Genomic DNA, 27,498 nt, shown 5'->3' with positions numbered 1-27,498 from the left:
GCGGCGTGTATCCGTTTCAGCATTCCTCTTCCGAGATCAGCTATCGACTAATAGAGAGCAATTCCTTGATGAGAATAATGGCGTTAACCTCTACCCCGGGGCATGGTTGCCAGTCCGACGTCAGCTATGGCCAGGCCGCGCCCCAGCTCCATGGCCCCATGGGCTGGCGCATCCCCAGATCCAGGCCGGCAAAATCCATTCACAAAAAAGACTTAATAGCGACTGTGCACTCCGACACCGCCGGGCTGTTATTTATCACCATGGATATGCCGAAGCATGACCTCTCGTGCACTCGCAGGCGGTGGCATCTGCTAATGCTGACGAGATACCAAACTATGCTAGACCAAAGGAAAGAGAACCAGGCCGAGCTGATGCACCTGAGGCAGTCTCCAAACGAGGATGACTGGTTGGACGAGCAACTTAGTCGATCCGGCTGGATATCAATGGAGCCGTTGCGACGGTAGGCTCGGTTGGTACGATTTCCCCCTGCTACTAAAGAGCTTATTGTTACAGTCTTCGTTCTGCAAGCTGCCAACCTTCCGGGCGATTAGATCCTTGTTCAGGAGGATGTCAGGACACGTCGACAGCGCCAGCCCTCTTCACCATTCGCTCAAGTAATACTGTAGCTCGGACCCTCACCACCTTGCGGAGTTTGCCAGTTGATATCCTGATCTGGGACTTTGATATCGCAGGTTTTGCAATGGATGCAACTATTACGGTTCTTTGTCAGACCTCGATGGCCAACCAAAATGGACGAAAACAGCGACTTACTTCTGAGAGTTGATCTGGAACCGGACTCCAATATCCTTGGTATCATCCTCCACATACTCATACACACCAGCGGGGCAAAATCGGTTCTCCACGCCCTTGTACTTGGGCCACTCTTTGCGTGCATGTTCATCCCAATCCTTGACCTGCAAGTGCACGGGCTGATCTTCCTCGTGGTTCGTGCCCGTGCGTGAGACGCTTGTGAGGATGTCAAAGGTGATTTCGCCATCCGGCTTTGGGTACTCGATTTTGGGACACTGGTCGGCCGGTTTGGTGTTGGCCCAATCGGGCTTCTTGTGCTTTAGCGTCCAAGGAGTCTTGCCGCGGAAGATAAAGGCATCGAGGCCCGAGTACATGATACCGCCATAAATCCCCAGCGGGTTGTGGAAAGATGGTCGCATGTTCCGCACAGCTTTGAGCTCGGGCCAAATCCAGCTTTCTCGCAGTGCGTCCTCGTAGTTGTACAGGAAGATGGTGGTCGCTTCCTTGTTGGCGTTGAGGGCATCGTAGGCGGCTTCGGCCGCCAGCATGCCTGATTTCATGGACGTGTGCGTACCCTTGATCTTGGGCACGTTGAGGAATCCGGCAGTGTCGCCGATCAATGCGCCGCCAGGGAATGCACACTTGGGGATGGACTGAAAGCCGCCTTCATTGAGGGCACGAGCTCCGTACGCGATGCATTTGCCGCCTTCAAGCACAGATTTGTAGAAGGGGTGCAACTTCAAGCGCTGGAATTCGCCGTAGGGGGAGATCCAAGGGTTGGAATAGTCCAGCCCCACGACCAGTCCCAGACTGACGAGGTTATCACCAAAGTGATACATCCAACCGCCGCCATAGGTATCTTTGGACAAGGGGTAGCCCATGGTGTGGGAGATTTCCCCTTTCTTGAACTTTTCCGGCTGGATCTCCCACACTTCCTTCACTCCCAGGCCGTATGTCTGTGGCTGGGAATCTCTTCTGAGATCATATTTTTTGGAGACTTGCTTGGTCAGACTGCCGTGGCAGCCTTCCGCAAGCAGAGTCAAGCGTGCGTGGAACTCCATGCCCCGTTCGAAGTTGGACTTGGCCTTGCCATCCCGTCCTACACCTTGGTCATTGGTTGCGACCCCCTTGACTGCGCCCTCGCGGTTGTATAGGATTTCGGCTCCAGCAAAGCCAGCATAGATTTCCACCCCCACCTCTTCGGCACGCTCGCCCAGCCATTTGGTGAATTGACTCAGACTGATGATGTAGTTGCCCTTGTTGTGCATCTGCGGCGGCGCGGGTATGGGGATGGCGGCCGACTTGGTCAAAAACCGCATCTTGTCGGACCCGGCAGGCGTGGCGCCCGTGAACCTGTTCTCATTGTCCTCGGCCAGCCAGTCGGGCAGGAGCTCGTTGATCGCCCGCGGCTCCAGCACGTTGCCAGAGACAATGTGTGCGCCAACTTCACCCGCCTTTTCCAGAACCACGACTCGGAAGTCTTCGTTGCCCGCCTCGTTGGCCAGCTGTTTTAACCGAATGGCGGCGCTCAATCCAGCGGGGCCTGCACCCACGATGCACACGTCGACTTCGTCCGACTCTCGCTCGACGCTTGCCGGGTCGAAGCTTTCGTCCGCGTCCACGTCAGCATATCGACGCTGTAAGCTGGCCGATATGGCACGCCTCTGGCCGGCGACAAAGAGGGGTCTTGCTCTCGTGCTCCGAATCGCAGCTCTTCGCTGTGTGGGAAGGGCGTCAATGCTCAGCAGCGATGCGGCCGGTCTGGAGAAGGAGCGGCATGGCTGGATCGGAGTCGTGAGCCTCAGTAGAGGCCTGGTAACATGTTTGGAGGCCATTGTGGCTGTCCAACCCAGACAACAGAGCTCGAGGGACGGAGCAGTGACTCTTTGGTAGACGAACAAAACACGGGCGCAGCTTGAAATCGGCCTGCAGCGTGTGGCCCAAAGACGTCAGTCCCCCGAGTCGGCGAGGTCTCCAAGGGTTGCTTACGGGTAGCCTCGGCCCTAGGGATTCGAGGGCGGCCAGGGCGAGAATCGCCCACCAATAAGCGACGACGTGATCCCAAGCAAAACAGCAGCGTCCAAGTGCGGCGATGGTCGGCGAGGGTCAAGCCTGATTCTCGTCCGGTATCGGGTCCACGTTAAGTGTTAACCTAAGGGACGCCTGCCTTGTAGCTTCCAAGAGACAAAGTTGGTATTATTAGATGAATGATTATCTGCATCTGCCGCCCTGCCTGGAATGCATCGCGCATTCAGCAAAAAGAGGCACCCACCGACAATTGACATCTACCCGCCTAAAGAGCTGTCTGCCTGTCCCCCAGGTGAGCCGCCAAAAGGCAATTGTGACCAGCAATCGACCAGCAATCCTCTAGAAGTCTGATGCTCTCGCGCTTTCTGCGACAGACCGCATCTGTTCTATACACGCGTCGGAGTCGTGACCAGCGCCCATAAGGGATATTGCCTTGCTCTTGCCCTTGTCCGCCAGCTGGCCCTACCATCCATACATACCCCATGGGGGTCTGCCTACAACGACGGACTGCTTCTCATCTACCTACCTAGGTGACAGTACGGAACAAAGATACCGTACGGAACAAAGAGCGAGGGAGAGCTGCCGTGGCGGTAAAGGGCAAGCACGGCGCTGCAGGGAGGGCTCACCGATGTCAGATACCGCGTCTACCTTATTGGGCATCGAGAGCACGCACAGCATCCAGTATCCAGTATCGACATAGCCGCAAAGTATCTAACGGAAGAGCATCCATCCATTCCCAAGACATTGGTTTCCTCATCAACGTAGCCGACCCGAGTTGAGTCGAAGCTGACCATATCCTGCTGTCTTTGGCCGGGGTTCAGGGCACTGTAACTAGTAGGAGGTGTATGACTGTCTACTCTTCTCCAACCTAGGTACTGCAGTCCGTCCAGTATGTGTAATGAAGACTTCCATCTACATCTACTACTACGTCTGGGCTCAGCTCGGGCAATGGAATGAATCGTCCGGGTTCCATACAGCTCCCGTCCTCGCTCAGCCGGTAAATACGGGCACTCCGTAGATCAGATGTCAGCACTGTGCGTACTCCGTATGTCCGATGTCAGCAATGTGCGTTCTCCCTCTGGATATTGTAATCGTAGACGCTACAGTAAGGTATATACGTACTCTGTGCTCTGTCACCGCGGAGGAACTTTATGCCTCTTCCGCGCTCGTGCGTGGCGACGGGCTCAAGAGGCTCCACCCGGAGTTTGTGTCAGCCCATCGCAGCTCAGCCGGCCCAATCATACAATGCTCTTCTGTCTTCAGCCTCGTGCTACCAAATCAATCGACGTGGACTGCACTGGACTGTACTGTATAAATACCTGAAGAGCTGCAATGGCCGAGTCGCATCTGATGTTTTCCAAGGTGAGCAACAAGCACACGCAAAAGGGGACCTTACTCCTACACAGACAGAGACACAGACAAAGTCGAGCAGAGCGCCACAGTTGTTATATCGATCGGTTTGGAGATATTTGCCCTGTCATTGTCGTCGAGTCTTTAGGCTTTTAAGTCGGGGTTCATTCCATTTCTAAACAGACATACAAACAAACACACACACCCCCCTTTCAAGTCAGGGGCCTTTTCTAAACAGACATACAAAGACACACCCCTTTCAAGTCTGGTGCCATTTCTAAACAGACATACAAACACACACACCTTTCAAGTCGGGTTCCATTCCATTCTGTGGCACATACATCACCATGACCACCCGCTACGCCCAAGCCCATCTCCCCACGTCGCTCGACGGCCCTGGCGACGCGCGGCCGACGGCTCTACAAATCATCCAAGACAACGGACTTGCGGGGGCGCTTCGCGACAAAGTGATGCTCGTGACGGGCACGTCGTCCGGACTCGGGGTCGAAACGGTGCGGGCGCTCGCGGCGACCGGGGCCAAGATCTACGCGACGGCGCGCAATCTGGACAAAGGGCGGGCGGCGCTGGCCGATATCCTAGAACCCGGCCGCCTCGAGCTGCTGCAGCTGGACACGGCGTCGATGGCCAGCGTGCGCGCGTGCGCGCGGGACTTCCTGGCGCGCGAATCCCGCCTGAACGTGCTGGTTGCCAACGCGGGGATCATGGCCTTGCCGGAGCGCCAGCTGACGGCGGACGGCCACGAGGCCCAGTTCCAGACGAACCATCTGGGCCACTTCCTCTTGTTCCAGCTGCTGAAGCCGACGCTGCTGGCGTCCGCGGCGGCCTCGCCGGACTTTCCGTCGCGCATCGTCTGCGTCTCCAGCATCGGCCACCGCCAGTCGCCGATCGTGTGGGACGACCTCACGTTGTCGCGACCGGGTGCTTACGCCCCCTTCACCGCCTACGGCCAGTCCAAGACCGCCAACATCTACATGGCCAACGAGATCGAGCGCCGCTACGGCCATCGTGGCTTGCACGCCTGGTCGCTGCATCCCGGCGGCATCGAGACCTCGTTGCAGGTCCACGTCGACTTCTCGCAGCTGATGGCCCTGCCCGAGGTCCGGCGCGTCATGAAGTCCCGCGACCAGGGCGCCGCCACCACCGTGCTGGCCGCCGTCGACAAGGAACTACACGGCAAAGGAGGCAAGTTTCTCGACGACTGTGCCGTGTCGCCGCCCGCCGACCCCGAAGAGGCTTCCCGCCTGGACGCCCCGGGATACGCCGAATGGGCTTATGACGAGGATGCCGCGAAGAAATTGTGGACCGTGAGCTCCGCCATTGTTGGCGTGGATGAGGACTGAACTGAAGACGGGACGAAAAGGTAAAGGTGTAAAGGTCTGGACCTGCATCGACGTCGACGTACCCAGATGCGTAGCGACCCGAACAATCGTCGTGGCCTACTGTCTGGATATATACATATATATACGTTGCCAACACTCATCCGCGTCGCTCTTTCATCTCATTTGTCTCGCCTGGTCTGGTCAATTCCTTTTGTTCTCGGTCAACACTTTCCACTGGGCGTTCCTTGCTCCGCTGATGACGAACGACCAGCAAACAGGTCGGTGTACGGGGTAATGCTATAATCCCTCTCTTCAAATTGCTTGCCTATTTTGCTTTCCGTAACAGCATCAACGGTTTCCCAGCATCAACAACATCATTAGGCTTAACCAGTACTTTCTCCACCGTGGCCCCTGTCATGCTTGGTTCCGTCTTGACCGGGATTTCGAGCTTCATGGCCTCCAGAATGGAAACGGTTTGCTCGAGTTCGACCGTGTCGCCTTCCTTGACCTCCACTTTCCAGACGTTGGCGTTCAGGGGCGCTTCGACTACAATAATCTCCGGATCTATAAGGAAGAGAACATGTCAGTCTCTTGCCTGGCTGTGTGCGTGCATTCAGAAGGCCGAACAATCCGTGCCCAATTTGATCAAAGACCAAAAGTGCCTGGAAAACTTACCGTGCAGCAACTGATCAATAGTATTTGTGCTGATCTTGTTGGCTTCCTTTTCCTTGCTCCATTTGGCCAGCAGCTCTTTCTCCAATTTGTCCATCTCGGCCTGCGCTTCACGCTGTCTGGCGCGGATCTGGGCCACTTCATCTTTGGTGTCTCTCAGCAGTGTGTTGTGCTCTTTCATGTCAAACACGGTATCCTCGTACTGGTATTCATACCGGCCGCTGCGGAACGTAGCCATCAGATCTTCGTACTCGTCCTCGCTGACCTCGTAGAATGTGATCTGGTCGAAATCCTCGAATAGCCAGGGCCGTTCGGAATTGTATCCTTTTTTGTACCCCAGAATGTCTGCGCCGGGAATGGAAAGCCCTGTGTTCATATACCCGCCGGGCGATTCTACGTTGTAGATGGCCATGCATGATCCGCCCCAGCCGACTTGGCCTTCGGGTGTGTGTACACGAGAAGGGTTCATTTTCGGGGACTGGAGGCGTTGTCTCGGATCGATTGGAAGAGCGATCGGCAGCGCCACGAAGAATCCTACTGCAACCACCATCAAGGAAGATTTGGTGAAGATGTCCTTCAGCTGGTTGGGTGGTTGTCGGTCAGTCTGTCATCCGAGAACAGTCCCAGCAGCAAATGGAAGGGAACTTCTAGTTGATTTTAACTCACCTGTTGCTTAGTCAATGCGTTGTTCTTCGCAAGAAATTCCATAGGATCAGGCAGATAAGCCGCATATGGTCTCTGCGTCTGCATATACCTCTGAAGACTGTCTCTTTGCCGTTGGCTCTCAAATGTGATGGGCAGTTTGTATTTGCGACTGGGGAATTTGGCTTCACTCAAGTCGCCGAGTTCGGCCTCGAGTCTAAGCAGATACTCCAGTATTGTCTGGCGGGGCACCTTCAGGGAGTCGAAGTAGATCATCAGGGAATTGCCCGATGCCATGCCCGTCTGGAGAACCCCATTGGCGAACGAGATGTCACCCGTACTCTCCTTTAGCTTGCGATACAGCGCCACGGCACGGCATCGGTAGTTGAGGTTGAAGGAGCCATGCCCGTAGTCGATGAGAAGGAAGTCATCGCCGCCCTGGCGGTAGGAAACGAGCGGTTGGTTGCCCTTTTCAGGGATCTGGTGGATTAGTGCCGCCTCCCAGCCCTTGCTCTCGGTCGACGGGGGAAACCCTTCATACTTCAGGGGGGAGACGTCCCCGAATTCAGCTTTGCTGTGGCAGCAGTCGTGGATCAGAGCGAGAAAAGTTTCGACTTCGTTCCGCTTGGCCATGGCGTCCTGGTACGAGATCCGATGGAAGCGCAACTTATTGCCGGCCTTCATCTGGCCCATTCGCCAGTAGTCGGCCTTGATGATGGTCGTGGCTGACACAAACCCGCCAAAGTCTGGTGCGTCCACGGGGAACAGGCATGGGTCGTCTCCCGTCCAGTTCAGCGTGCCCACAGGATACCCGTACTCAATGACATTCGACGGATGCGCGCCGCCTTCACCGCCATCAGGCCGCGCCCATTTGGGCTTAGGCCCCAGAAGCCGGATGCCCCCTCGAGCAGCGTTGTGTGAAATCGTGTAGGTGCTGTTGTAGAACTCCTCGATCGAGTCATCGGTAATGAAGCCCGCGTCGTAAGGGCCCGGCATGGAAAATAAGTCCCATTCTGCCGGATAAGATGGGATCAGATGGTCTGGAATCTTGAGCTCACCCTGGATCTCTGGTAGATCCTTGGTGATCATCAAGAGGTCGCCCGCTGCAAGCGCTCGGCCTTGGTAACCGCCGACATTGGTCATCGGGGCCGTCGACTTGGATCTAAACCATGTTGCGATACTGGGCAGCCCACCGTGGATGGCCAAGTATGATCTGCATCCGCCACCGGTCGTCTTCCCTATCGTCAAGCGCTGGCCGGCTTCGACCTTGATTCGCGTCCACATGGACACGGCTTCACCGTCCAACTTGGCTTCCATGGGCGCTCCACAGAGTGCCACGATGGCAGGGCCCAGAAATCTCAAGTCCGGTCCGCTGAGTGTGATCTCCAACCCTTCTTTGCCAGGAGGATTGCCGACGAGGGCGTTGGCGACACGGAACGCCACTGGATCCATGGGTCCTGTGTGTGAAAAGCCTTTACCAATGGTTGGTCGTCCAGGCCAGTCTTCGACTAGCGTGTAGGCTCCGCCTTGCAGCACGTCGATTGCGTGAGGCTGATAGTCGAAGGTGTCGAGAAACTTGGTGATGGTCCTGCCCCCTCGGAACGTGCTGTCTTGGAGAATGGTTGCTAGAAACTCGATGTTCGTGGGCGGTCCGAAGATCTTGGAACCCTCGAGCATCTCGGTCATTCCTTTGATGGCCTCGGCTCTGTCGGAGGCGTGCACCATGACCTTAGCGAGCAATGGATCATAGAACGACGTGACTTTTGTGCCGGTATGGACCCAGCCGTCAATCCTCGATCCTGGGACTTCCTTCCACGACACTTGCTGCAAGGTCCCGGGAGACGGGGCGTAGTTCTTCGCCGGATTCTCCGCGTAGACACGCACTTCAATGGCCGCTCCGGTCGGACCTTTTGGTTGAAGGCTCTGAAGATAGTCACCGTCAAGACCACCCTTCCCGCACAGCTCCGCATCGGCTTGCTTCAGCATCAGCTCGACTAGGTCGACTCCGTAGCACAGTTCTGTAATGCCGTGTTCTACCTGTAGCCGCGTGTTCATCTCGAGGAAGAAGAAGTCGGCTGATGCGTCGTCGACAAGGTACTCGATGGTCCCTGCTGATCCGTAATTGATCGACTCGGCGAGCCGGACGGCGGCTGACCCCAGTTTCTCACGGAGCTCCGGGTGCTCGGCAAGGAACGGACTGGGACATTCCTCAATGACCTTTTGATGGCGACGTTGGATGGAACACTCGCGCTCGCCAAAGTGAATTGCCTGGCCAAGTGCATTGCCAAATACTTGGACTTCAATGTGATGCGCAGCCGGGAAGTATTTCTCAATGAACAGCCCGGAATTCTTGAAAAGAGTTTCGCCTCGAGACTTGACGGTCTTGAATGACTCCCGGACGGCCGTCTCATCACTGCATGCCATCAAGCCCATGCCACCTCCACCTGCCGTGGCTTTGAGCATGACCTGGAATCGTGGTTAACCAAGACTGTTTTCCGGACATCCTCGAGAAAGTCAACCCACAGGATATCCTAGCTGTTTGGCTTTCGCCACCGCTTCTTCTTCTGAACCAACCAGACCCTTGGTTCCAGGAACGATGGGGACATCAGCCTTTGCCGCAAGCTCACGAGCAGTATGTTTGATGCCGAAATCCTCGATGCACTTAGGACTTGGCCCGACGAAGACCATCCCGCTCTCTGTCACATGTCGGGCGAAGTCAGTATTCTCAGAAAGAAAGCCATACCCGGGGATCACAGCATCAGCGCCTTTGTATTTGGCGATTTCGACAATCTGTTCTGCGTCGATGTATCCCTTCGCATCGGGACCCGACAGAAGCACGGCTTCATCGGCGGCCCCAACATGGGCAGAGGCTGCATCGGCTGCGGTATAGATGGAGATGGTCTTGATGCCTAGTTCACGAGCAGTCCTGCAGATGCGAACTGCAATCTCGCCTCGATTCGCAACAAGTAACGTCTTGAGTTTCTCCATCATACGTGTTCAATGAGATGGATGATGGACAAAGGGTGCGGCACGAGTGCGAAGAACCACTTGGAGACTGAGGGGCTCGGGGACTTGTGGCCATGCATTATGAGAATGCTTCTGGCCGTGATAGACTTGATCATTGGGTATCAAGAACGGTCAAGGAATGCCGTTATTGGATCTCACCAAAGCCATGAGCTCCCCCCAAAGATTGAGATACCGGCGGAGCGGAGCTTATCGTTCTCCCCCTCTCGTTCATCTCCGTCCGGGTGACGTTATTTGATTCAATATAAATGATGGGGCAGTTTCCTTCGCTCGGATAGATAGTGTGGTTGGAACCGCTTGTCGGAAAGATACGATCGACTCTCTGTCCTGAGGCACAATTTGTTCAAAAGATTGGGTTTGTGAGTGATCTGATCCAGGTTTCTTTCCGTTGACGGCAAGGCCTCCGCAAGACTGGTCGACAGCGTCTCTACAACATGGTTCCTCCACCAATCAAACACAAGGCCCTTCTGAATGTAGATCTGGGGGAGGCTGTAAGTTCACGGCGGCCAATGACCAGGTGTCTGCTGATCAGATCTTAGTATGGGAACTATGTGTGCGGTCCGGACCTGGAACTCCTGCCACTGATCGATCATGCCAATGTCGCTTGTGGCTTTCACGCCGGCGACCCGTTGATCATGCAGGAGACGGTTCGGAACTGCAAGAAATATAACGTCAAAGTGGGCGCCCACCCCGGACTTCCCGACATCCAGGGTAAGTAGCATAGATCACTAGGTCGTGGTGCATGCTTCTGACCGGGGAACAGGTTTCGGTCGGCGGGAGATCAAAATGTCGTCCGACGAGTTGACCGCCATCACCGTCTACCAAGTTGGCGCCTTGAAAGGGTTCCTGGATCGAGAAGGCGTCCCGCTGCATCATGTCAAGCCACACGGGATTCTGTATGGAATGATGTGCCGGGACTACGAAGTGGCCAAAGCAGTCATGCAGGGCATTCCCCCCGGGGTCCCCGTCTTCGGTCTGGCAGGCACCAACATGGAGAAAGCGGCCAACGATCTCGGTATACCCTTCTGGGCCGAGTTGTATGGGGATGTCAAGTACAGCAGCGATGGAATGCTCGTCATTGACAGGAAGAAAAAGGCGTGGGAGCTGGAGGACGTGAGAAAGCACGTCAGCCAGCAGCTCAACACGCAGTCGGTCACCGCAACAGATGGGAGTATCGTACAGCTGCCCGTCAAGGACTATCCCGTCAGCATTTGCTGTCATTCCGACTCGCCCGGATGTCTCGGTATCATCAAGACCACCAAAGAGGTTATCGACGAGTTCAACCAAAGCCAAGGGAGGCAATGAATGAACCAGCCCGTCATGATAGGCTCTTTAGGCTAGGCCCAGCTCTTCCTTCTTGGTACTCATCTTGCTTGGTCAAGTGCGGTTCCAGCTAAAGGAGAATAGAAGGCCCAGGAGTAACGAATGGGGTAAATACCAGATGTTGTCTCCCTTTCGGTGGGTTTCGGTCGAATAAATATCGCCCGTCGCCCCTTAGCTCTGCCGCCACGATGCCCACATAATGCCCCGTGGGCTTGGGCCCTGGAGTTCCTGGGGCTAAGACCTGGAGTATGTCTGTGTAGAGTACGGAGTATTCTTGTACTCCGTATTTGTCATTTGTCATTCCCACTGTGGTCCTGGAGTAGCAGGTTTGTAGATTGCTTTTTCTTGTGTGCTGCTTTCTGTTCTTCTCTGTTCTGAGTGGGCTTTAAAGTAAGTCAACGATGGACGCTGCCAGAGAACTTTTTCCCTTGTCGACGACGCCTTGAGAATTTGGGCCGTTGGTGTACGGAGTAATAAAGAGGATCGAAGATCGCACGCATCTAGCTTGGTGCATTGAGAGGAGGGACTTGGTCACATTCTACTGTAACTTCCGGCTCAGGATGATCCTGTGGCTTGAAAATTGTGTCACCGCCATCTGCCAGCTCTTGTTTTGCCTCTTCCATTCGTTCAAGTGGGTTCGGTTAGGCTGGATAAGCTGGGTAGGTTTGGGTGGGATGGCGCACAGGACCAACAGAGGCTGCGCCAAAATGACAGAAGGGTGCTGAAAGAGCGCCGATTAGCTGCAAACGCAGATTTTGCCGGTGCGCTATTGGGGAGGAAGGCTACAGGGGAGCCTTAGGCCCCTAAGCCCCTCGTGCTAAGGCTCACTAGGCTAGGCTAGCACTCGGCTTTTCTCATCTGCCCTTGAAATTTTAGGCTCTTTAGGCTTAGATGCATGCCCCGAATCCCCCAGAATGCGGGGGACCAAACTTGCAGGGAGCCTGTGTCCACTGTCCAGAGTCAGCATCGCACACGCCCTGGCCTCCTTCGAGTTAGCCATCCCCGGGAAAGATGCAGCTGGAGCCTCCTTGGTGGAGATAAGAAGCGCACATTTCCCGGTACATGTCGAACTCGTCTTGGTCCACCGTTCCGTTGTCTCCTCGATCTTCGCCTCAGCCAACTACATCCTACATCCTCACCCTCACTCTCTGTCACCTCGCGCGAAGAATGCGTTGACGCCCCGAAACACCCATTCGTCCATGCCCAGCACAGGAAAAACAGACAAAGAAAGACAATGGCGACAACTGCGACCGGACAACCAACAGAATCAACGGGTGACGCAGCACGGCCCGAGTTTGCATGCAAGTTTTGTAAGAGGTAGGTTGCGTCTTCTACTAGCGGTGGGAGGCTCCTTATCCAGGTCCCCGCGATACCCCTGGCCACATGGGCGTCCAAGACTAAGGCTGACTTACCATCTACTTCAGGCGAAAGGTCAAATGGTGGGTGAAGACGTTGTACAATCGCATTCGGTCGACAGGCGGCCGCAAAACACTCGACTGACTTGTGCATCTTCTGTTCCAGTGACCGGCTGCTGCCTCGCTGCTCGATATGCGTCAAGACCAAGCAAGGCTGCGAATACCCCGTGGAAGCTGCCAAACCCGGACCCAAGTTGGGTAAGTGGCCTGCATGAATCTCGACCTACCGCGCAAATCCTAATCGACTCCGGGTGTAGGTACGACTCGTCGCAAAAGGCGGCGATCGCAGTCCTGGGAAAGACAGCAGACAAACTCCCATAGCGGCCTCGAAGGTGCCACCGCCGTTGACCGAGATCTCAGCGCCGATCGCGCCACCAACGCGGATGCTCCTGTCGGCTTGACCTCAGCTAGTAGCACTGGAGGACCAGCTCCCCATTTCAGCGATGTGGCCCCGGATAACTATCCCCTGACGCCAGAGTCAGCGTCACTTGATGTGCACACGCTGGCCTATATCATGCATCCTTCCCATGACACCGCGTCAGTCCCACCAACCGAAGAAAGTCCCCTTCCGGATCTCGATCAGCCTGGGAAGTCGGATGACGGAGCTGAGCGATTGAACCGGATTACCCAAGCGTGCGCCGTGCTGGGAATCCCGTTGCAGTCACTCCAGGGATAGTACGTTGATGTCTCTACCAAGGTTGTGGCATATGCCGTACATGGACTGACCGTCTTTTGCACAGCATCAAGTTATATTTTGACAACATGACGGCGCTTTCGCTGTTCCATCAGCCTTCTTTTGGAAACAAGCTGACCAACATCCCCTCGGTGACGCAGCTAGTTGCTTTGCTGGCCTCCATCCTCTCCTTCTCTGCCCGATACCGGTTTGATCCTTCAGGCAACTCTGCCCGCCCAGAAGACGGCGAACCTCTGGATGACTCGCTTGGACTGTCGCTTCCACCCCAGTACTTCGAAGCCTTGTCTCAGCAGTACGTCGATGAGGCGCTAAAAGAACACTCCCACGACGCCCCGCCTCTGTGCGTTCTCCAAGCCCTTGTCCTACTTACTTTCCAGGAGTTGATCAAAGGCGCCCGGGGGTCCGCTTGGCGGCGGCTGGGTGTCTGTGTCCGGGTGGCATATGAGCTCGATCTTCATCATGTTGACCGAGGCAACACACCGGAGCAGACGGATCCGCAAATTTGGACCGAGATCGAAGAGCGTCGGCGCACGTGGTGGTTCATTTGGGAGATGGACGTCTTTGCCAGCACGATACGACGCTGTCCGGCCGCGATCGACTGGAGGGATAATGAGACGCGGTTCCCCGTGTGCGACGAAGACTGGTTCGCCCGAACGTTTCAACCTAGCTGCTTCTTGGAAACGAAACCGCTGGACAGGTTGAGAGTGCTCCAGCAGTGCGGGACGCAGAGTCCGAAGGCCTGGTTCATCGTGCTCAACTCTTTCATGCTGGAGGGCCACATGTTTTCCAAGTTTCGAAGCCCACGTCCTGGCGGCGGTAAGTACGGGCCTTCGCGGCCAGCACCCAGAGATTCGGCCAAGGACAATACCGAGAGCTTGGCCATCCTGGCCAACGCACTCCGATGTTTTGGTATGGCTCTTCCCAAACGTCTCCGGCACCGGGACCAATTCTTGAGCTTTGGTGACAACGATCCGGCCACGCGCGTGGCGACCCGACAGCTGCACAGCGCCATGTACAGCATTCACGTCACGACGCAGCTGACGCGCATGATGATCAACCACCAGGATGCGTATCGGGGGGCGCAACAGGACCTGCGCCTCAACGAGAACGACCATACGGACGGGTCGGCGACAGCGGAGGGGGGGTCGGTCAGTCTGCACCTGGGCCCGACGAGACAGGGGATGCAACAGTACATCGAAGCGGCCGACGAACTGTTACACATTGTGTCGCGCAGTTCGGAACATCATGTGCGCTATGTGAATCCGTTTCTGGCCAGCACCCTCTGGTACGGGGCGGTGGTGCATCTGGGGTGGAAAGTGCTGGCACCGCCTCATACAAACTTGGATTTCATCGAGTCCAAATTTGCCGTGATGCACATGATCCTGACCGAGTTTGCCAATTTCTGGGACTTGCCCTCGACGTTGCAGGAGAACCTGTCGGGGGTGGAGGGGAAGTTGAGCCTCTTCACTCGGCAACAAGCACGTCGAAGCTCGCACAGTTCAGGCCGCGTGCGGAATCAGGGCGGTAGTGGTGGTACAGCAGTGAATCCTCCAAATGGAACGTCGAGCACCACCGCTCTGACGACGGACGGGTCATCATCATCAGCGTCCGAGGTACTGGCCGCCAATACCATGATCAACTTGGCCAATGATCAGGCGCAACACGCGGGACGGGCATCCTCGATACCGCATCGCCCTTCGACGGTAACCAACAACAGCAACCCGAACCCTGGTCCTGGTCCTGGTCCTGGCCAGGGGCCCGGGCCCGAATCTACCGATTGGCTTCCGCCGAACACTACCGGCAGCAGCTACTGTCGACGAGATTCGCAAACGGTTTTCACGCCGCGTTCCATCACTGTCCGCGGTGCTAACTCTAACTACCCTAACACCGGCGGCAGTACCGGCGGTGGGGGTGATGACCAGTTCATTTTCGATGACTCCTGGCTGATGACCACTAGTGGCAGTGGTGGTGGCGGCAGCAACAACATGGCGGTCCTCAACGAGACATTCCCAGCCCAAGACAATGCTGCTCATCCGCCACGCGGGCTATGGGATGACCTTCAATTGGATCTGGACTTTGCCATGGATCCAGAGAGTCTGTTCCAAGGTATCATGAATTACAACTGACATGTTGCAAACATGCAGTAGTGTAGTTCATGAATGATGAGCATTTATTTTCATTACATGATACGGATCGAGACCACGGAAGCCATTGGGGCTGTCTCTCCTGTCTCTTGTTTTGCTTGTTTTGGCATGTCTACCTCATTAATCAAGCGCTGGTGTGAGACTGGGATTGAGGAATGAGTGGTATTGGTCACAGACATTGAATGAAGAGACTTTGGGATTGAGGAATGACCGGCTATTGGTTACGGATATTGAATGAAGTAGGGTTCCTATCTGTCTCTGTCTCCGTCTCTCTGTCTCTCTCTCTCTCTCTCTCTCTCTCTCTCTCTCTCTCTCTGCGTGTGTGTGTGTGTGTGTCTACCTACATGTCATGATTGTATATACGGTATATCTTTACATGATTGAACGTGATACGACAATGGTTGTATGACTTGGACATGTATCTGTACCATAGCATGATGAGCATCCCCAGCCTCGTCTTTATCATTTCATCATATAGGCAAGCAGCGCTAGTCAGGGTCAATCCTTTTAGAGGCGATGACCAAAGTGAAGTGAAACCCATGATGATGAGTTATCAACAAAGAAAGAATCAACGTCAACAACAAGATCAAATAATGATGATCTTGATTACCTTGTCTAAGTCGGCTTCATTCGTTCTGCGTCGTACCTACCTAACAGAGCCAGAATATCCCATGAGTTATACCCACAGAGCTAGAATATCGCATCAGGCTGAACATTCAGTGCCCTTCACCCCCATTCCAGATCTGGATCTGGATCTAGATCCAGCTACTGTACTATATATAGCCATAATCCGAAATTATAGCCATATACATGCACTGTAGCTGTAGCCGCAGCAGTAGCCTAGCTGTAGCTGTAGCTGCTAAGACTCGAGGATCCCAAGTTGACTATACATGTTGGTCGAGGAAGGTTAGGTACCTTAGGTACCTTAGTTGTGCCTCGAGCCGTGGTACGACTGTAGGGAGTATAGTAGATTACAGTACCTACCTACCTACCTACCTACTGTAGACAGGTTAGTACCTACTATAGGAACTAGGTACCTAGGTAGGTACCTACCTCTAGGTAGTACTCCGTACTGTAGGTACCTCTAGGTAGTACTCCGTACTGTAGGTACCTCTAGGAAGTACTCTAGGTAGTACTTTAGGTATCCGTTAAACTCCATACACGTGACGCACTATAGATTACTGCTTGTAGGTAAATCTCCAAGGTAGAGTACCTAATGCTGCGTCAATTAAAACAACCTAATCAATCACACGGCAAACGGCAAAGGCAAGCGGGAACCAGCAACGGCAGGGGAGGAAAAGACAACCCGTAACCCTAACCCTAACCCTAACCCCAAGAAAAGAACATCGACATGACATGTCACATGCAGTGCCGACGGATTAAACGGCAACGCTAGACCCGGGATTAAGGCGTAGGGCGAAAGCGAGACGCGGACACGGACGCGGACGGGGGGAATGAGGAGGGGGATGACGAGGGGAATGACCATGACAAACCAGTTACCACATGGCTGGGGCGTCGATGCGATGCGACAGCGACAGCAGCATGCAAAACTTGAAGGAAGCCTGAAGGAGCTGAAGACGAAGACGAAGACGGGGCTCCGCGGAGGTGGAGAGCTGAGGTAGATACGAGTGGTTGAGATGGTAATTACACTAGATGGTAGATGGGACTCTGTAGATACTATGGAGTAGACACTAGATACTAGATACGACTCTGGTCTGTGGACTGGTAGATAGTACAGTGCAGAGCGACAGAGACAGTGACAGACAGAATGGTAGAGTGGTAGAGTGGCAACAGACTGTAGTAGTGGTAGTAGTGGTAGTAGCATGTGTACGTAAGAATACAGTAGTCTGCCCGACAAAGAATCAGATTCGGTCGATTTATGATTGGTTGGGTTGGGTATAGTTTGAAGGTCGGGGAGACATGGGTGCCGCTATAGTACTAGTACCAGTAGTATGGAGTATGGTGTACAGATACGGGGATGTGTATCTGTATAGACTCTAGAGTACTCCGTAGAGTAGAGAGATATTACTAGGCACCTATCTAGGTACCTGGTAGATAGGGTAGCTAGGAGTAGTGAGTAGCGATTAGTAATTACTGCAGGTTATGTTATGCCAATGTACCTGTGTTGGTGTTGGGATGCATGACTTGGGGCGATTTGCTGGCTATCAGTCGGACTGCTTTTACTCCTATTCCTATTCCTCCTCTGTATCTGTACTGCGGACAGTGCCATAGACAGTGTACAGTGTACAGACTCTGCCACTGGTATACACTGCAGCGCATACCAGTACGTATATAGATACGATACGGAATCCGACCACCGCATGTGAACATGACTGGCACTGCAGGACGGGCTTTCACTGCGTCAGGGTCCCCGGAACACGGCTCCCACTGACTCGTACTCCGAAGACTGTGTTGGCTGTTGGCTGTTGGCTGTTGACTGCTGACTGTCTCTTGTCCCCAGTCTCCTGGAACTCCCATCTCGCATCTACCCAAAAACCTGTTCCAGCCCTACTAGGTGGGTGGGCAGGACAAACTCGGCATAGTAGTCCTTGAGAGTATCGATGCATTGCTGGAAGGTCGGCCGCCTTTCAAAATCTTCGTGATGGGCCTAAACAATTGAGTGTCAGGTGTCAGGTGTCACGGAAACCAAAGAAAGACTCGTGAACACACACAGAACAACCTCCTGCTCAGTCCTCTCTCCTCTCTCATCTCTTCTCTGTTCTCTCCCCTTTCTCTCCTCTCCTCCCTTCTCTGTTCTCTCCTCCCCCTTCCCCCCATGGCACAGAAAGAAACAGGACCAAGGGAGAACTTGACTTGAACGGGATGTACTCTGTAAACTCACCTCAAAACTCTTCCAATTGATCAACAGAAGCTGGTGCTGTGGATTCTCTACCAGCGGGCTGATCCACCATCCATCGCAGCCCGGATCTTGATCGAGGATCTTGGACACCACCCGCCCAAAGCCGTCGTAGTAGCCGGCCACGCCGCCCTCGACCACCTTGGTCAAGGCGACCTCGATACACGGGGAGTGGATGATCGACTGGAAGTGCGCGGCGTCGCTCAGCTCCCACTGACCCAACCGCGCATGCTGCTGCCAGGCCACCTTGCGCCCATTCAGGGCGGGCTGGATGCGCTGGTGGAATTCGGCGTACTTGGGCGAGGTGAAGAAGGCGTGCGAGGCGGCCAGGTCGCGCCAGACCAAGAGAAAAATGTACGTGTAGCGATCTTCATGGCGACGTCCTTTCCACGCCCCGACGAGCCCGGGGGCCGCAAAGAGGATGGACAAGGCTGGGGCGAGGTCGGCGTCGATTTCGGCCGTGGTGGGAGTCGGTCGGTGAGGGATGGTGATGACTTGGAGGACCTGGTCCTGGCCATTGTTGGGGGACATGGTGTTTGCTGTTTTCCTCTGCGGTGAGGCAGAATGCAGAATGCAGAATGCAGAATGCAGAATGCAGAATGCAGTAGGTATACTACTGTACAGTAGTGTCAAGGAGGTACCTTCAGGCAGTGTGGTATTCTGGTTACCAACTGGCAATACTGGCAATACTAGGTACCTACCTACCTAGGGTACTGTACAGTATGGACTGTAGTACGGATACTTCTGGACAGCACTGTAGGTTGGGATCGGAGGTCGCTTTTTGAATCCTCTCTTCACATGGCCGTACACACGATCACACCCACACCCACACGTACCGTACTGTGTGCATTCATGCCTAAGGCAAGGCATGGTGCAGTGCGATGAGCGCATACATAATTACAACGCAGCCCGAGTTTGTCAACTGGTGTTCGCCCGTCACCGTCACTGCGCGCGGCCACGGCCAGTTAAGACGACGGTACTGGAAGGAAATTGAGGCGCTCTCCCGGGCAGCATAAGCCGACACGCTGTTTTAAGCCTAAGCCTTGCGGGTGCAGGGTGTGGATGATATTGGTGGATAGAGCTAAAGCCCCGCGGCAAACTCATGATCGAGGCTGCCTTACAAAGCTGAATCTCCCCAGCGTCACCGTCACAGCCCGCATCACCAAGCACTCATTGTTTTGGTGGGGAAAGAGCATTGGCCTTAGGCTGGATCCCTGGGGCGTAGGGGCTGCCGGGGGCTGCCGGGGGCTGCTTGGGGCCTGAGGGCATTGGGCTGCTCTCCAACAGGCTCCTTAGCCCCTAAGCCCCTTAGGTTTAAGTGGCTGAGACTCCGGTGGGTGGCAGGTCTCAATTCGGCCGATGATATCCCGTCCAGCGGCCACAGCCATCGGGACACTGTACAAACCCCATGACTACCTAGTAGGTGCCGAGTACTAGACTAGACTACAGAGTACTGGACCCTGGAGATGAAAATGCACCGGCCTGTGCAATTGGAGACGGCGATGGAGATGGAGACAGACACGGCGACGGAGACAGAAATGCAGACGCAGACGCAGACGCAGATGGACGTGTCGTGTCAATTCTCTCCTGCCTTCTTCAACACCACTTCCATCCACCCCAACGCACCTCATTGCCAGCATACCATCACATAACAACCCTTGCACCATTTGCATCTAGTCCATCAACATGGCCGTCTACAAGCTCGATGGATCTGGCCGGCTGCACCAGCGTATCGCCATCGTCACCGGGGCCTCGTCAGGCATGGGTCGTGCCATTGCGCTGGCTCTCGCCCGTGACGGTGCAGTTGTGGTCTGCTCGGATTTGAGACCCGACGCCCGTCCAGATGGCTTCGAGCCGGATATTCACATTCCCACCCACGAGGTCCTCATCAACAATGGCGTCAAGTCGGTCTTCAAAAAATGCGACATGTCCAAGACTGAGGAGATTTTCGACTTGATCGAGTTTACCGTGAAGGTGAGTCAGCCGAGCCTGGTCCCGGCGTTGCGGTGTTTGCCCACCAGAGATTAACCACTCTATCTATATGTAGGAATTCGGTAAGCTCGACATCCTGGTCAACAATGCCGCGCTGTGGATGCCCCTGCGCGACTTTGTCGAAGAGACGGACGAGCAGTGGGACGCCATGATGGGCATCAATGGCAAAGGCGTGGCCACCTCGATGCGACAGGCCATCAAGCAATTTCTCACCCAGCCCGTGGACAAGGTGTCGGGCTCGCGCGGACGCATCATCAACATCTCATCGTCGGCCGGGATCACGGCTATTCGGCGAGAGGCCACCTACGCTGCCAGCAAGGCGGCGGTGTCCATGTTGACGCGCAACGTGGCCCTCGACCACGCCAAGGACTACATCAACATCAATGCCGTGTGCCCCGGCGTGGTGCGCACTGGGGCTTCTGGCATCAACTTCCGCAGCCCGGAAATCATCAAGGAGATGCAAAAGGGGACCCCGTGGCCGAGACTGGGAGAGCCCGACGACATTGCCAAGGTGGTTGTCTTTTTGGCCAGTGATGACGCTCAATGGGTGACTGGGCAGAACATTGCGGTGGATGGCGGCTTCACAGTGGGAATTCCCCTGTGAGGGCCGACATTCATGTCTAGATCTACATCTATATGAAGCAGCTACGAAGATCAGTGAGCTTTGAAAGATTTGAATGACAAAATTGCAGAGAAATGCGTTGCCTTGACGGTGTGTACCTACGTGTATTTTATTGTGGTCATGTGACGTGCCGCAGTATCTACGTTATGAAGCAGGACAGAAGTCCCAGTTGTACGCGCACGTGGTGACACGTGACGCACACTACCCCGCCATGTCCATGTCGCACCCAGCAATACTATTCTGCACATCCCTCAGTGCATCTCTCCTCCAGCGTGGTGCCTGGTTCCATGCTCCGTACTATGGAATAATATGACATGTTGATGCTAATTGACAACCAGCAGTGGCCTACTCCTACTCCGCCTCTCCAGCTGGGGAACTCGGTGCATTTTTCGGGCATGGGACACCTTGCACGCGAAGTCCCACCGATTCGAGGCCACCCTTGCAGCTTCCCCTCCCCATCGGGCCTCGACACCATGTGCGTGAAGTGTGAACGCCAAGGCCGGTGCCGAATCCGATGAATAGGTTTGAATGGACTCAATGGAGGGCAAGATGCACGCTGCACAAGCACAGCCAGGAGGTGGACCCGGCAATGATCGGAGCGGGACCTCACGCACGCGCCCAGTTGAGAATTGAGACCACCTCTGCCTCTTCTGCCTGTCCCGGGCCCGGGGACCGGGGCCAGGGCTGCTGTGCTGTGCTGTGCTGTGCTGCTGGTTGTTTGTTGCGGCTCGAGCTTATTAACCACCTAGTACCTTGTGTTGGACTCGATACGTATCAACCGAGTTGTCCCTTGTGACCAAACAAACACTTGGCCACAGAAACAAATCCAGACACCGGTAGAGGTTCAGGCACATACAAAGAAAGATACACACACACCCACACACCCAGAGCCAAAAGAGATCTGCATTATTTATTGATTGATCATGGCACCAGCTCTTCAGGGGTAAGCAACCACCACCACACCATTCCCACAGCCTTGCAATATTCCAACCACGCTTAAACGATACATTCTCCATACGTAACTAACATGCGCCTTTTCTGCTTGCCACAGAGTCGCCTTCATTACAGGCGCCGGCGGTGCTCTCGGCCGTGCCATCGCCATTGAGTTCGCGCGGCAGGGCGTGAAACGGATCGCCGGTCTGGACCTCAGGGAGGATGCTTTGATCGGCACTGCCGAAGCCCTCAAGGCCGAGGCGTCCGATGTCGAGTTTCTACCCGTCACCGGCGACATGAGCGACGAGGAGCAGATCAAGGATGTGTTCGCCAAGGTGGTGGCAAAGTTCGGTCGCATTGACTACGCCATCAACAACGCGGCCATCGGGTCGCCGTTCATTCCCACCGACGAAACCGCCACCGCCGACTTTGACCGCGTCCAGAAGATCAATGTCAAGGGCACCTGGCTGTGCGAACGCGAGGAGTTGAGACAGATGCTGAAGCAGGATCCTCTACCCCAGCAGCCTGGGTAAGTTGACACCTCTATTATAGACCTCTATCACATACCCCTATCACAGACCCCTATCACAGACCCCTATCACAGACCCCCATCACAGACCCCCATCACAGACCCCCATCACAACAACCCCTGCGATCACCATCCTGCGTGAGTTACAGTACAAATTGGGAAAACCCTGTAATCCCTCGACGGGCACGTGCCGTCATTTCATGCCATGATCGGCTAACCCAGCGTCTCAAACAGATCTCGACGAGTGCCTTCGCGGGGATCCATTGTCGTTGTCTCGTCCCTTCTCGGCATCCGAGCCCAACCTCTCAACGGATTGTACACCCTTTCCAAACATGGTAAGTCAGATAGCCAGCCATAGCAGCAAGAAATTACGGTTTCGACGGTTCCTCTTGCTGCAGTGGCAGACGGTTGCTGTCCTCTCGCAATCACACCAATCCAACAGTCCTAAGTACTGACTTTGTCTTAGCCGTGATCGGTATGGTTCGAACCGATTCCATCGATTACGCCACCAAAGGGATCCGTATCAACGCCGTCTGTCCAGGGTGAGTACAATATCTGTAGACATCTGAGATCCCTTTACCAGACTCTCGCTCCAACAGAAGCTTCGATTTCGATCATAGTCTGTTGTTTGGTTTGAGCTTTTGGGGCGGATGACCACCACCATTCGATCTAACCTTGGTGTTCACCTACAGGTTCATCGACACCCCGCTGGTCACTCCCGCCATCAGAGAGCTCCTGAAGCCGCAGATTGACAAGACCCCCATGGGTCGAATGGCATTCCCTGAAGAGATCGCCGATTCAGTTGTCTACCTGGCAAGCGATCGAGCCAGTTATATTACCGGCACGGTTTTATCGGTAAGTGAACTGTCTCAATCATGAAAGAGGTTCATGCTCTACACTCGCCGACACTCTCATTCCTTCTCCTTACGCTCTCACTCCTGCTCACTCCTGCTCCTGCTCACTCCTGCTCACTCGGCTATATAATTAACGTCCATTTGACAGGTTGATGGCGGATACAATGCTCAGTAAGCATACCAAGGAAATCCAGACGGGACGAGAGAAGACAGGACCAGACAGGACCAGACAGGACAGGACAGGATGTGACATGACACAGTCTCTAGAAGGTAGACCGTAGATACGATAAATTTATATAAGCCAGCCTGGCCTGATCAGCTGCCACTGGTAGGGATCTTGACTGATCTAAACCACTGCTACTGCTACTGCCACTACACTGCCACTACGACTCGTGCAGTCCTGTTCTCCTACTGTTCTACTGTCCTGCTGTCGTGACGGTCTAGCTATGCGTATAGTTGAAAGTCTTTGCATGTTGCACGTACGTTCTAGACATGTATATACGTTCTAGACATGTATATATGTTCTAGACATGTATGAGTTCTGACAAGTATATGTGTTCTAGAGTCGCATGATGTATACGTTCTAGATATGTACTGTATATGCGAATACGGAGAGATGTCTACTTGTCTACGGCCGCTTTCGCCTGGCCTGACCCAGTCCAGTCAGTTTCCTCTTCCCCATCAACGTCGTCATGAGCAGTAGAGTGTTTCATCTTGATCTCGATGTTGATGTTGATGTTGATCTACAAATACCCGCCCTAAGACAAGACATTGATAAGCATCTATCTCCTTGATACTGACTGACCGATAGCTACACATAGTACTTCATCTGATACTGACTGATCGGTAGAGCTAGGTACACATAGTACTTCATCTGGACTGAGCAAAAACACAACGCGCCTTTCAACACCAACACCAACACCAATCCCATGAAGCATCCTCTGGATCCAGTGCCGATGCTAGCCATCAACTTGATCTTGACACCAATCGCAATCTTAGCAGCCATCAACTTGATCTTGACACCAATCCCAATCTTAGCAGCCATCATCCTGATCTTGATACCAAAGGCAATCTTGCAGTCATCATCGATCTTGATACCAAAGGCAATCTTGCAGTCATCATCGATTTTGATACCAATCGCTCTCTCTGTGGTCAAGGAAAGGAAAGCATCCATCCACCACCCTCTTGGCATCGTCTTGAAACGTGAAATGTGACCTTCCCTCTTCCCTTTCCCTCTTCAAGACCACGCATCTTCTTGATATCTATTCGTTATGCGGAGCTGACCTCTCAAGACCACGCATCTTCTTGATATCTATTCGTCGTGCGGAGCTGCTTGACCCAGGCGACCGCATCAGGCAGCGACAGCTTCAACTTGTCGGCCACAATGTGCTCGAGCACGACATTGACGTCTTTGGCCATGGCCACGTCTCCACAGACGTACAGGTAGGCGCCGTGGTTGACCAGCTGGGCGGTGACTTGGGCCGCGTGCTCGCGCAGCTTGTCTTGCACGTATGTCTTTTGGCCGGGCACGGCGCGAGAGAAGGCCGTGATCATTTTGAAGTTGGGGCCGAGGGTTTGTTCGGATTCCTGAGATGAGGCAACGGCAGTGGTTAGTATTGTGTCATATCATAACACAGAACATAACACAGAACATAACACAGAACATAACACAGAACATAACACAGAACATAACACAGAACATAACACAGAACAGAACACAGAACAGAACACAGAACAGAACGGAAAGCATACCAAAACTAAAACCAAAAAACATGACAACAAGACAGCACTGGTTAGTGTTGTGTCACATATCACACATCGCACACCACACATCAAACCAAACCAAACCAAACCAAAAAACACAACGACAAGACTAGACTCACCTTCCACACCTCTTCGTAGATATAGTCGTCAGCCTTGCTCCGACAGCCATAAAACAAGAAAGTCAAGCCGACCGATCTCCCGGCTTTCTTCTGGGCGATGCGTTCCTGCACGAAGCCACGGAACGGCGCGACGCCGGTGCCCGGGCCGATCATGATGACAGGAACGGCCGGGTCGCGGGGCAGACGAAAGGTCGAGGGCCGGATGCACACAGGCAGACGTAGGCCCTGGTAACGGTTGCGCGGGCCGTGGATGGCATAGGTGGAGGCATAGTTGTCCTTGTGGCTGTCGCGCACGTTGTTCAGGTTCTGGGCCTGCTGCAGGGCCAGCAGGTAGTTTGTCGCGACGCCCTTGAAGTCGAAGCCGGTGTCGGCGATGGCATGGGTTTCGACCTTTGTGGTGATAGTCAGGCGGTCCTTGTTGAGGGCGGGCGACGACGAGATGGAGTAGTGGCGCGGCTGCAGGGCGATCAGGGACTCGATCAGCATGGTGAAGGGCACGTCAGCCCAGGGTTTGTCGTTTGACGCCAGTTCCAGCACCTGGGCGATGTTCATGCGGCGCTCGGTGACGGAGTGGTGGAAGAGGTCCTTGTCGGCGGCCAGTTTGGTGAGGTTTGCGCGCGCGGCCGGCGAGGGCGCGTACGCCACGAGCTGCTGCAGCAGCTGGCGCGACACGGGCGCCCCGATCTCCAGCCGGTAGCGGGCGATGGTGTCGTAGGTGGTGGGCACGGGGAACGACACCTTGGCTGTGCGCTCGATCGGCTTGACGTCGACCACGGTGTCGCGCTTGCCCGCCAGCCCAAACACCCGGAGGAACCGGTCGACCTCGCGGCCCGAGTTGACGGGGAACACCGACACGTGGTCGCCCGCCTCGTACCGCAGCCCGGATCCGGCCAGGTCGATCTCCAGGTGTAGACAGTTGCGGCCTTGAGCCCGAAACAGCTGCCGCGACGATGTCACCGGCGCCACGTACGGGTTGTGTGCGTTGTACGGCCCGCGCGCCTGCCCCTGCAGACTGAGCAGGTTGGGCTCGCCGAGGAAGACCTTGTTTGCTCCCGTCGCTGCCGCTGCCGCTGCCGCCGCCCCCGTTCCTGCTACCGCCGCCACGGCCATCGTCCCCGTGCTACTGTCGCCCGACGACGTCTTGTTCAGCGTCTTGGTCAGGTCATCGCGTTCGATGATGGCAAACGTCGGCTCGTACACGACCTCGCGCTCCTGCACGCCGAGATGCTTGGCCAGCGCCGTCCACATGGGCTGTTTCCACGCCAAAAAGTCCTCCTCCGTGGTCTTTTCGCCGTCGTCGCCGCGGCCCGTCGGGGCCACGCGCTGCGCGCCGAGCCGGGCGAGCGTGGCGTCGATCTTCTTCGACACGGCGTTGAAATGCTCGTACGTGCTGTTGCCCAGGCCAAACGACACAAAGTGCAGACTGCTGAGCGGCGAAGGGGAGGTGGAAGCGGTGCTGCCGTCGCGGAACGTCACGTCGTCGGCCGTGATGAAGTTGTAAAAGTCCTGCGCGTTGTCCGTCGGCTCGCCTTCGCCGAACGTGGCCATGACGAAGATGGCGACCGCGTGGCGCGGGAACTCGTTGAGGTTGTCGTAGTCGTAGTCTTCCAGACTGACCGCCATGGTCTTGAGCCCGAACCGCGAGCTGCCTTCGCGCGCCAGCCGCGCCGCCAGGTCCTCGGCCACGCCGGACTGCGACCCGTACAGCACGATCAGGTTCTTGTCCTCGTTGGCGATGCTCTGCACCAGGTCGCGCGTGTTGCCTTGCCCGATCTTCTTGCGGTACCCGTACCGCGACTGCTTTTCTTCCTTCTTGCCTTCCCAGATTTTGTCCTTGAGCGTCCACACCGTTGCCGCCGTCACGATCGCCGCCGCCGTACATAGGTCGGTGGTGCTGAGCGACGCCAGTTTCCGCTGTAAGAGCTCGAGGTGTTGGTTGCTGGCCAACGCCATGATGAGTGGGCTGGAGTGGAGTGCGCGCTGGAAGGATTCAAGATTCTGCATGGATGGAGTGGACTCAGTCTGACCTGTGCCTAGACTTGTGCCTGTGCCTGTGCCTGTGCCTGAGGTTGAGGTTGAGGTTGAGGTTGAGGTTGAGCCTGAGGTTGAGTATGAGCTTGTGCCTGAGCCTGAGCTTGAGCCTGATCCTGTGGCCAGGTCTGTTCCTGATGCTGTGTTTGTTCTTTTCTTCTTGTGCCGGATTGGTTTCCACCAGTCCGTGACCGTGACCGTGACGGTAACTGTGTTGGTCTCTGCGTTGGTGTTTCGTTTCCGCGAGCAAATCCAAGCAGAAGATAGAAACCAGAGGTAGACTGAAACAGAGGTAGGGATAGGGAAAGGGATGGGTGGACAGATAGACACGATGAGTAGATAGGATGACAGGTCAAGATTTGAGATTCTTTAGAAAAAGCCGGAGGATCGCTTCTCTTGCGTGACTTGTGACTTG

General features: G+C 55.0%; 10 protein-coding genes across 10 annotated transcripts; 6 read left to right on the top strand and 4 right to left on the bottom strand.

Moving 5' to 3' along the window:
* Positions 1–610: 610 nt before the first annotated feature.
* On the bottom strand, positions 611–2,585 carry A1O3_06708 (electron-transferring-flavoprotein dehydrogenase; the record flags this gene model as incomplete). The annotated part of the gene is made up of 2 exons (XM_007736825.1): positions 611–710; positions 772–2,585. The coding sequence occupies 2 exons, from the start codon at positions 2,583–2,585 to the stop codon at positions 611–613; spliced, it is 1,914 nt and encodes a 637-aa protein (XP_007735015.1).
* A 1,890-nt stretch (positions 2,586–4,475) lies between these two features.
* Positions 4,476–5,489, top strand: A1O3_06707 (uncharacterized protein; the record flags this gene model as incomplete). Its single annotated transcript, XM_007736824.1, has 1 exon — positions 4,476–5,489. One exon carries the CDS (start codon positions 4,476–4,478, stop codon positions 5,487–5,489), a length of 1,014 nt encoding a protein of 337 aa, XP_007735014.1.
* Positions 5,490–5,793: 304 nt separating this feature from the next.
* Positions 5,794–9,770, bottom strand: A1O3_06706 (urea carboxylase; the record flags this gene model as incomplete). Its single annotated transcript, XM_007736823.1, has 4 exons — positions 5,794–6,032; positions 6,144–6,720; positions 6,807–9,248; positions 9,306–9,770. The coding sequence occupies 4 exons, from the start codon at positions 9,768–9,770 to the stop codon at positions 5,794–5,796; spliced, it is 3,723 nt and encodes a 1,240-aa protein (XP_007735013.1).
* Positions 9,771–10,240: 470 nt separating this feature from the next.
* A1O3_06705 (lactam utilization protein lamB) lies at positions 10,241–11,111 on the top strand (the record flags this gene model as incomplete). Its single annotated transcript, XM_007736822.1, has 3 exons — positions 10,241–10,297; positions 10,346–10,517; positions 10,570–11,111. 3 exons carry the CDS (start codon positions 10,241–10,243, stop codon positions 11,109–11,111), a joined length of 771 nt encoding a protein of 256 aa, XP_007735012.1.
* Positions 11,112–12,363: 1,252 nt separating this feature from the next.
* Positions 12,364–13,220, top strand: A1O3_06704 (uncharacterized protein; the record flags this gene model as incomplete). Its single annotated transcript, XM_007736821.1, has 4 exons — positions 12,364–12,446; positions 12,554–12,568; positions 12,651–12,742; positions 12,802–13,220. 4 exons carry the CDS (start codon positions 12,364–12,366, stop codon positions 13,218–13,220), a joined length of 609 nt encoding a protein of 202 aa, XP_007735011.1.
* Positions 13,221–13,306: 86 nt separating this feature from the next.
* On the top strand, positions 13,307–15,364 carry A1O3_06703 (uncharacterized protein; the record flags this gene model as incomplete). Its single annotated transcript, XM_007736820.1, has 1 exon — positions 13,307–15,364. One exon carries the CDS (start codon positions 13,307–13,309, stop codon positions 15,362–15,364), a length of 2,058 nt encoding a protein of 685 aa, XP_007735010.1.
* A 2,503-nt stretch (positions 15,365–17,867) lies between these two features.
* A1O3_06702 (uncharacterized protein) lies at positions 17,868–18,770 on the bottom strand (the record flags this gene model as incomplete). Its single annotated transcript, XM_007736819.1, has 2 exons — positions 17,868–17,990; positions 18,225–18,770. 2 exons carry the CDS (start codon positions 18,768–18,770, stop codon positions 17,868–17,870), a joined length of 669 nt encoding a protein of 222 aa, XP_007735009.1.
* A 1,155-nt stretch (positions 18,771–19,925) lies between these two features.
* On the top strand, positions 19,926–20,835 carry A1O3_06701 (uncharacterized protein; the record flags this gene model as incomplete). Its single annotated transcript, XM_007736818.1, has 2 exons — positions 19,926–20,213; positions 20,287–20,835. The coding sequence occupies 2 exons, from the start codon at positions 19,926–19,928 to the stop codon at positions 20,833–20,835; spliced, it is 837 nt and encodes a 278-aa protein (XP_007735008.1).
* A 941-nt stretch (positions 20,836–21,776) lies between these two features.
* On the top strand, positions 21,777–23,194 carry A1O3_06700 (uncharacterized protein; the record flags this gene model as incomplete). The annotated part of the gene is made up of 5 exons (XM_007736817.1): positions 21,777–21,796; positions 21,905–22,315; positions 22,550–22,650; positions 22,782–22,857; positions 23,008–23,194. 5 exons carry the CDS (start codon positions 21,777–21,779, stop codon positions 23,192–23,194), a joined length of 795 nt encoding a protein of 264 aa, XP_007735007.1.
* Positions 23,195–24,456: 1,262 nt separating this feature from the next.
* A1O3_06699 (uncharacterized protein) lies at positions 24,457–27,005 on the bottom strand (the record flags this gene model as incomplete). The annotated part of the gene is made up of 2 exons (XM_007736816.1): positions 24,457–24,756; positions 25,053–27,005. The coding sequence occupies 2 exons, from the start codon at positions 27,003–27,005 to the stop codon at positions 24,457–24,459; spliced, it is 2,253 nt and encodes a 750-aa protein (XP_007735006.1).
* Between the last annotated feature and the right edge of the window lie 493 nt (positions 27,006–27,498).

Source organism: Capronia epimyces, assembly GCF_000585565.1.
Source record: "Capronia epimyces CBS 606.96 chromosome Unknown aczIQ-supercont1.5, whole genome shotgun sequence".
Lineage (NCBI taxonomy): Eukaryota > Fungi > Ascomycota > Eurotiomycetes > Chaetothyriales > Herpotrichiellaceae > Capronia > Capronia epimyces.
This window is presented reverse-complemented; position numbering and strand designations above follow the sequence as displayed.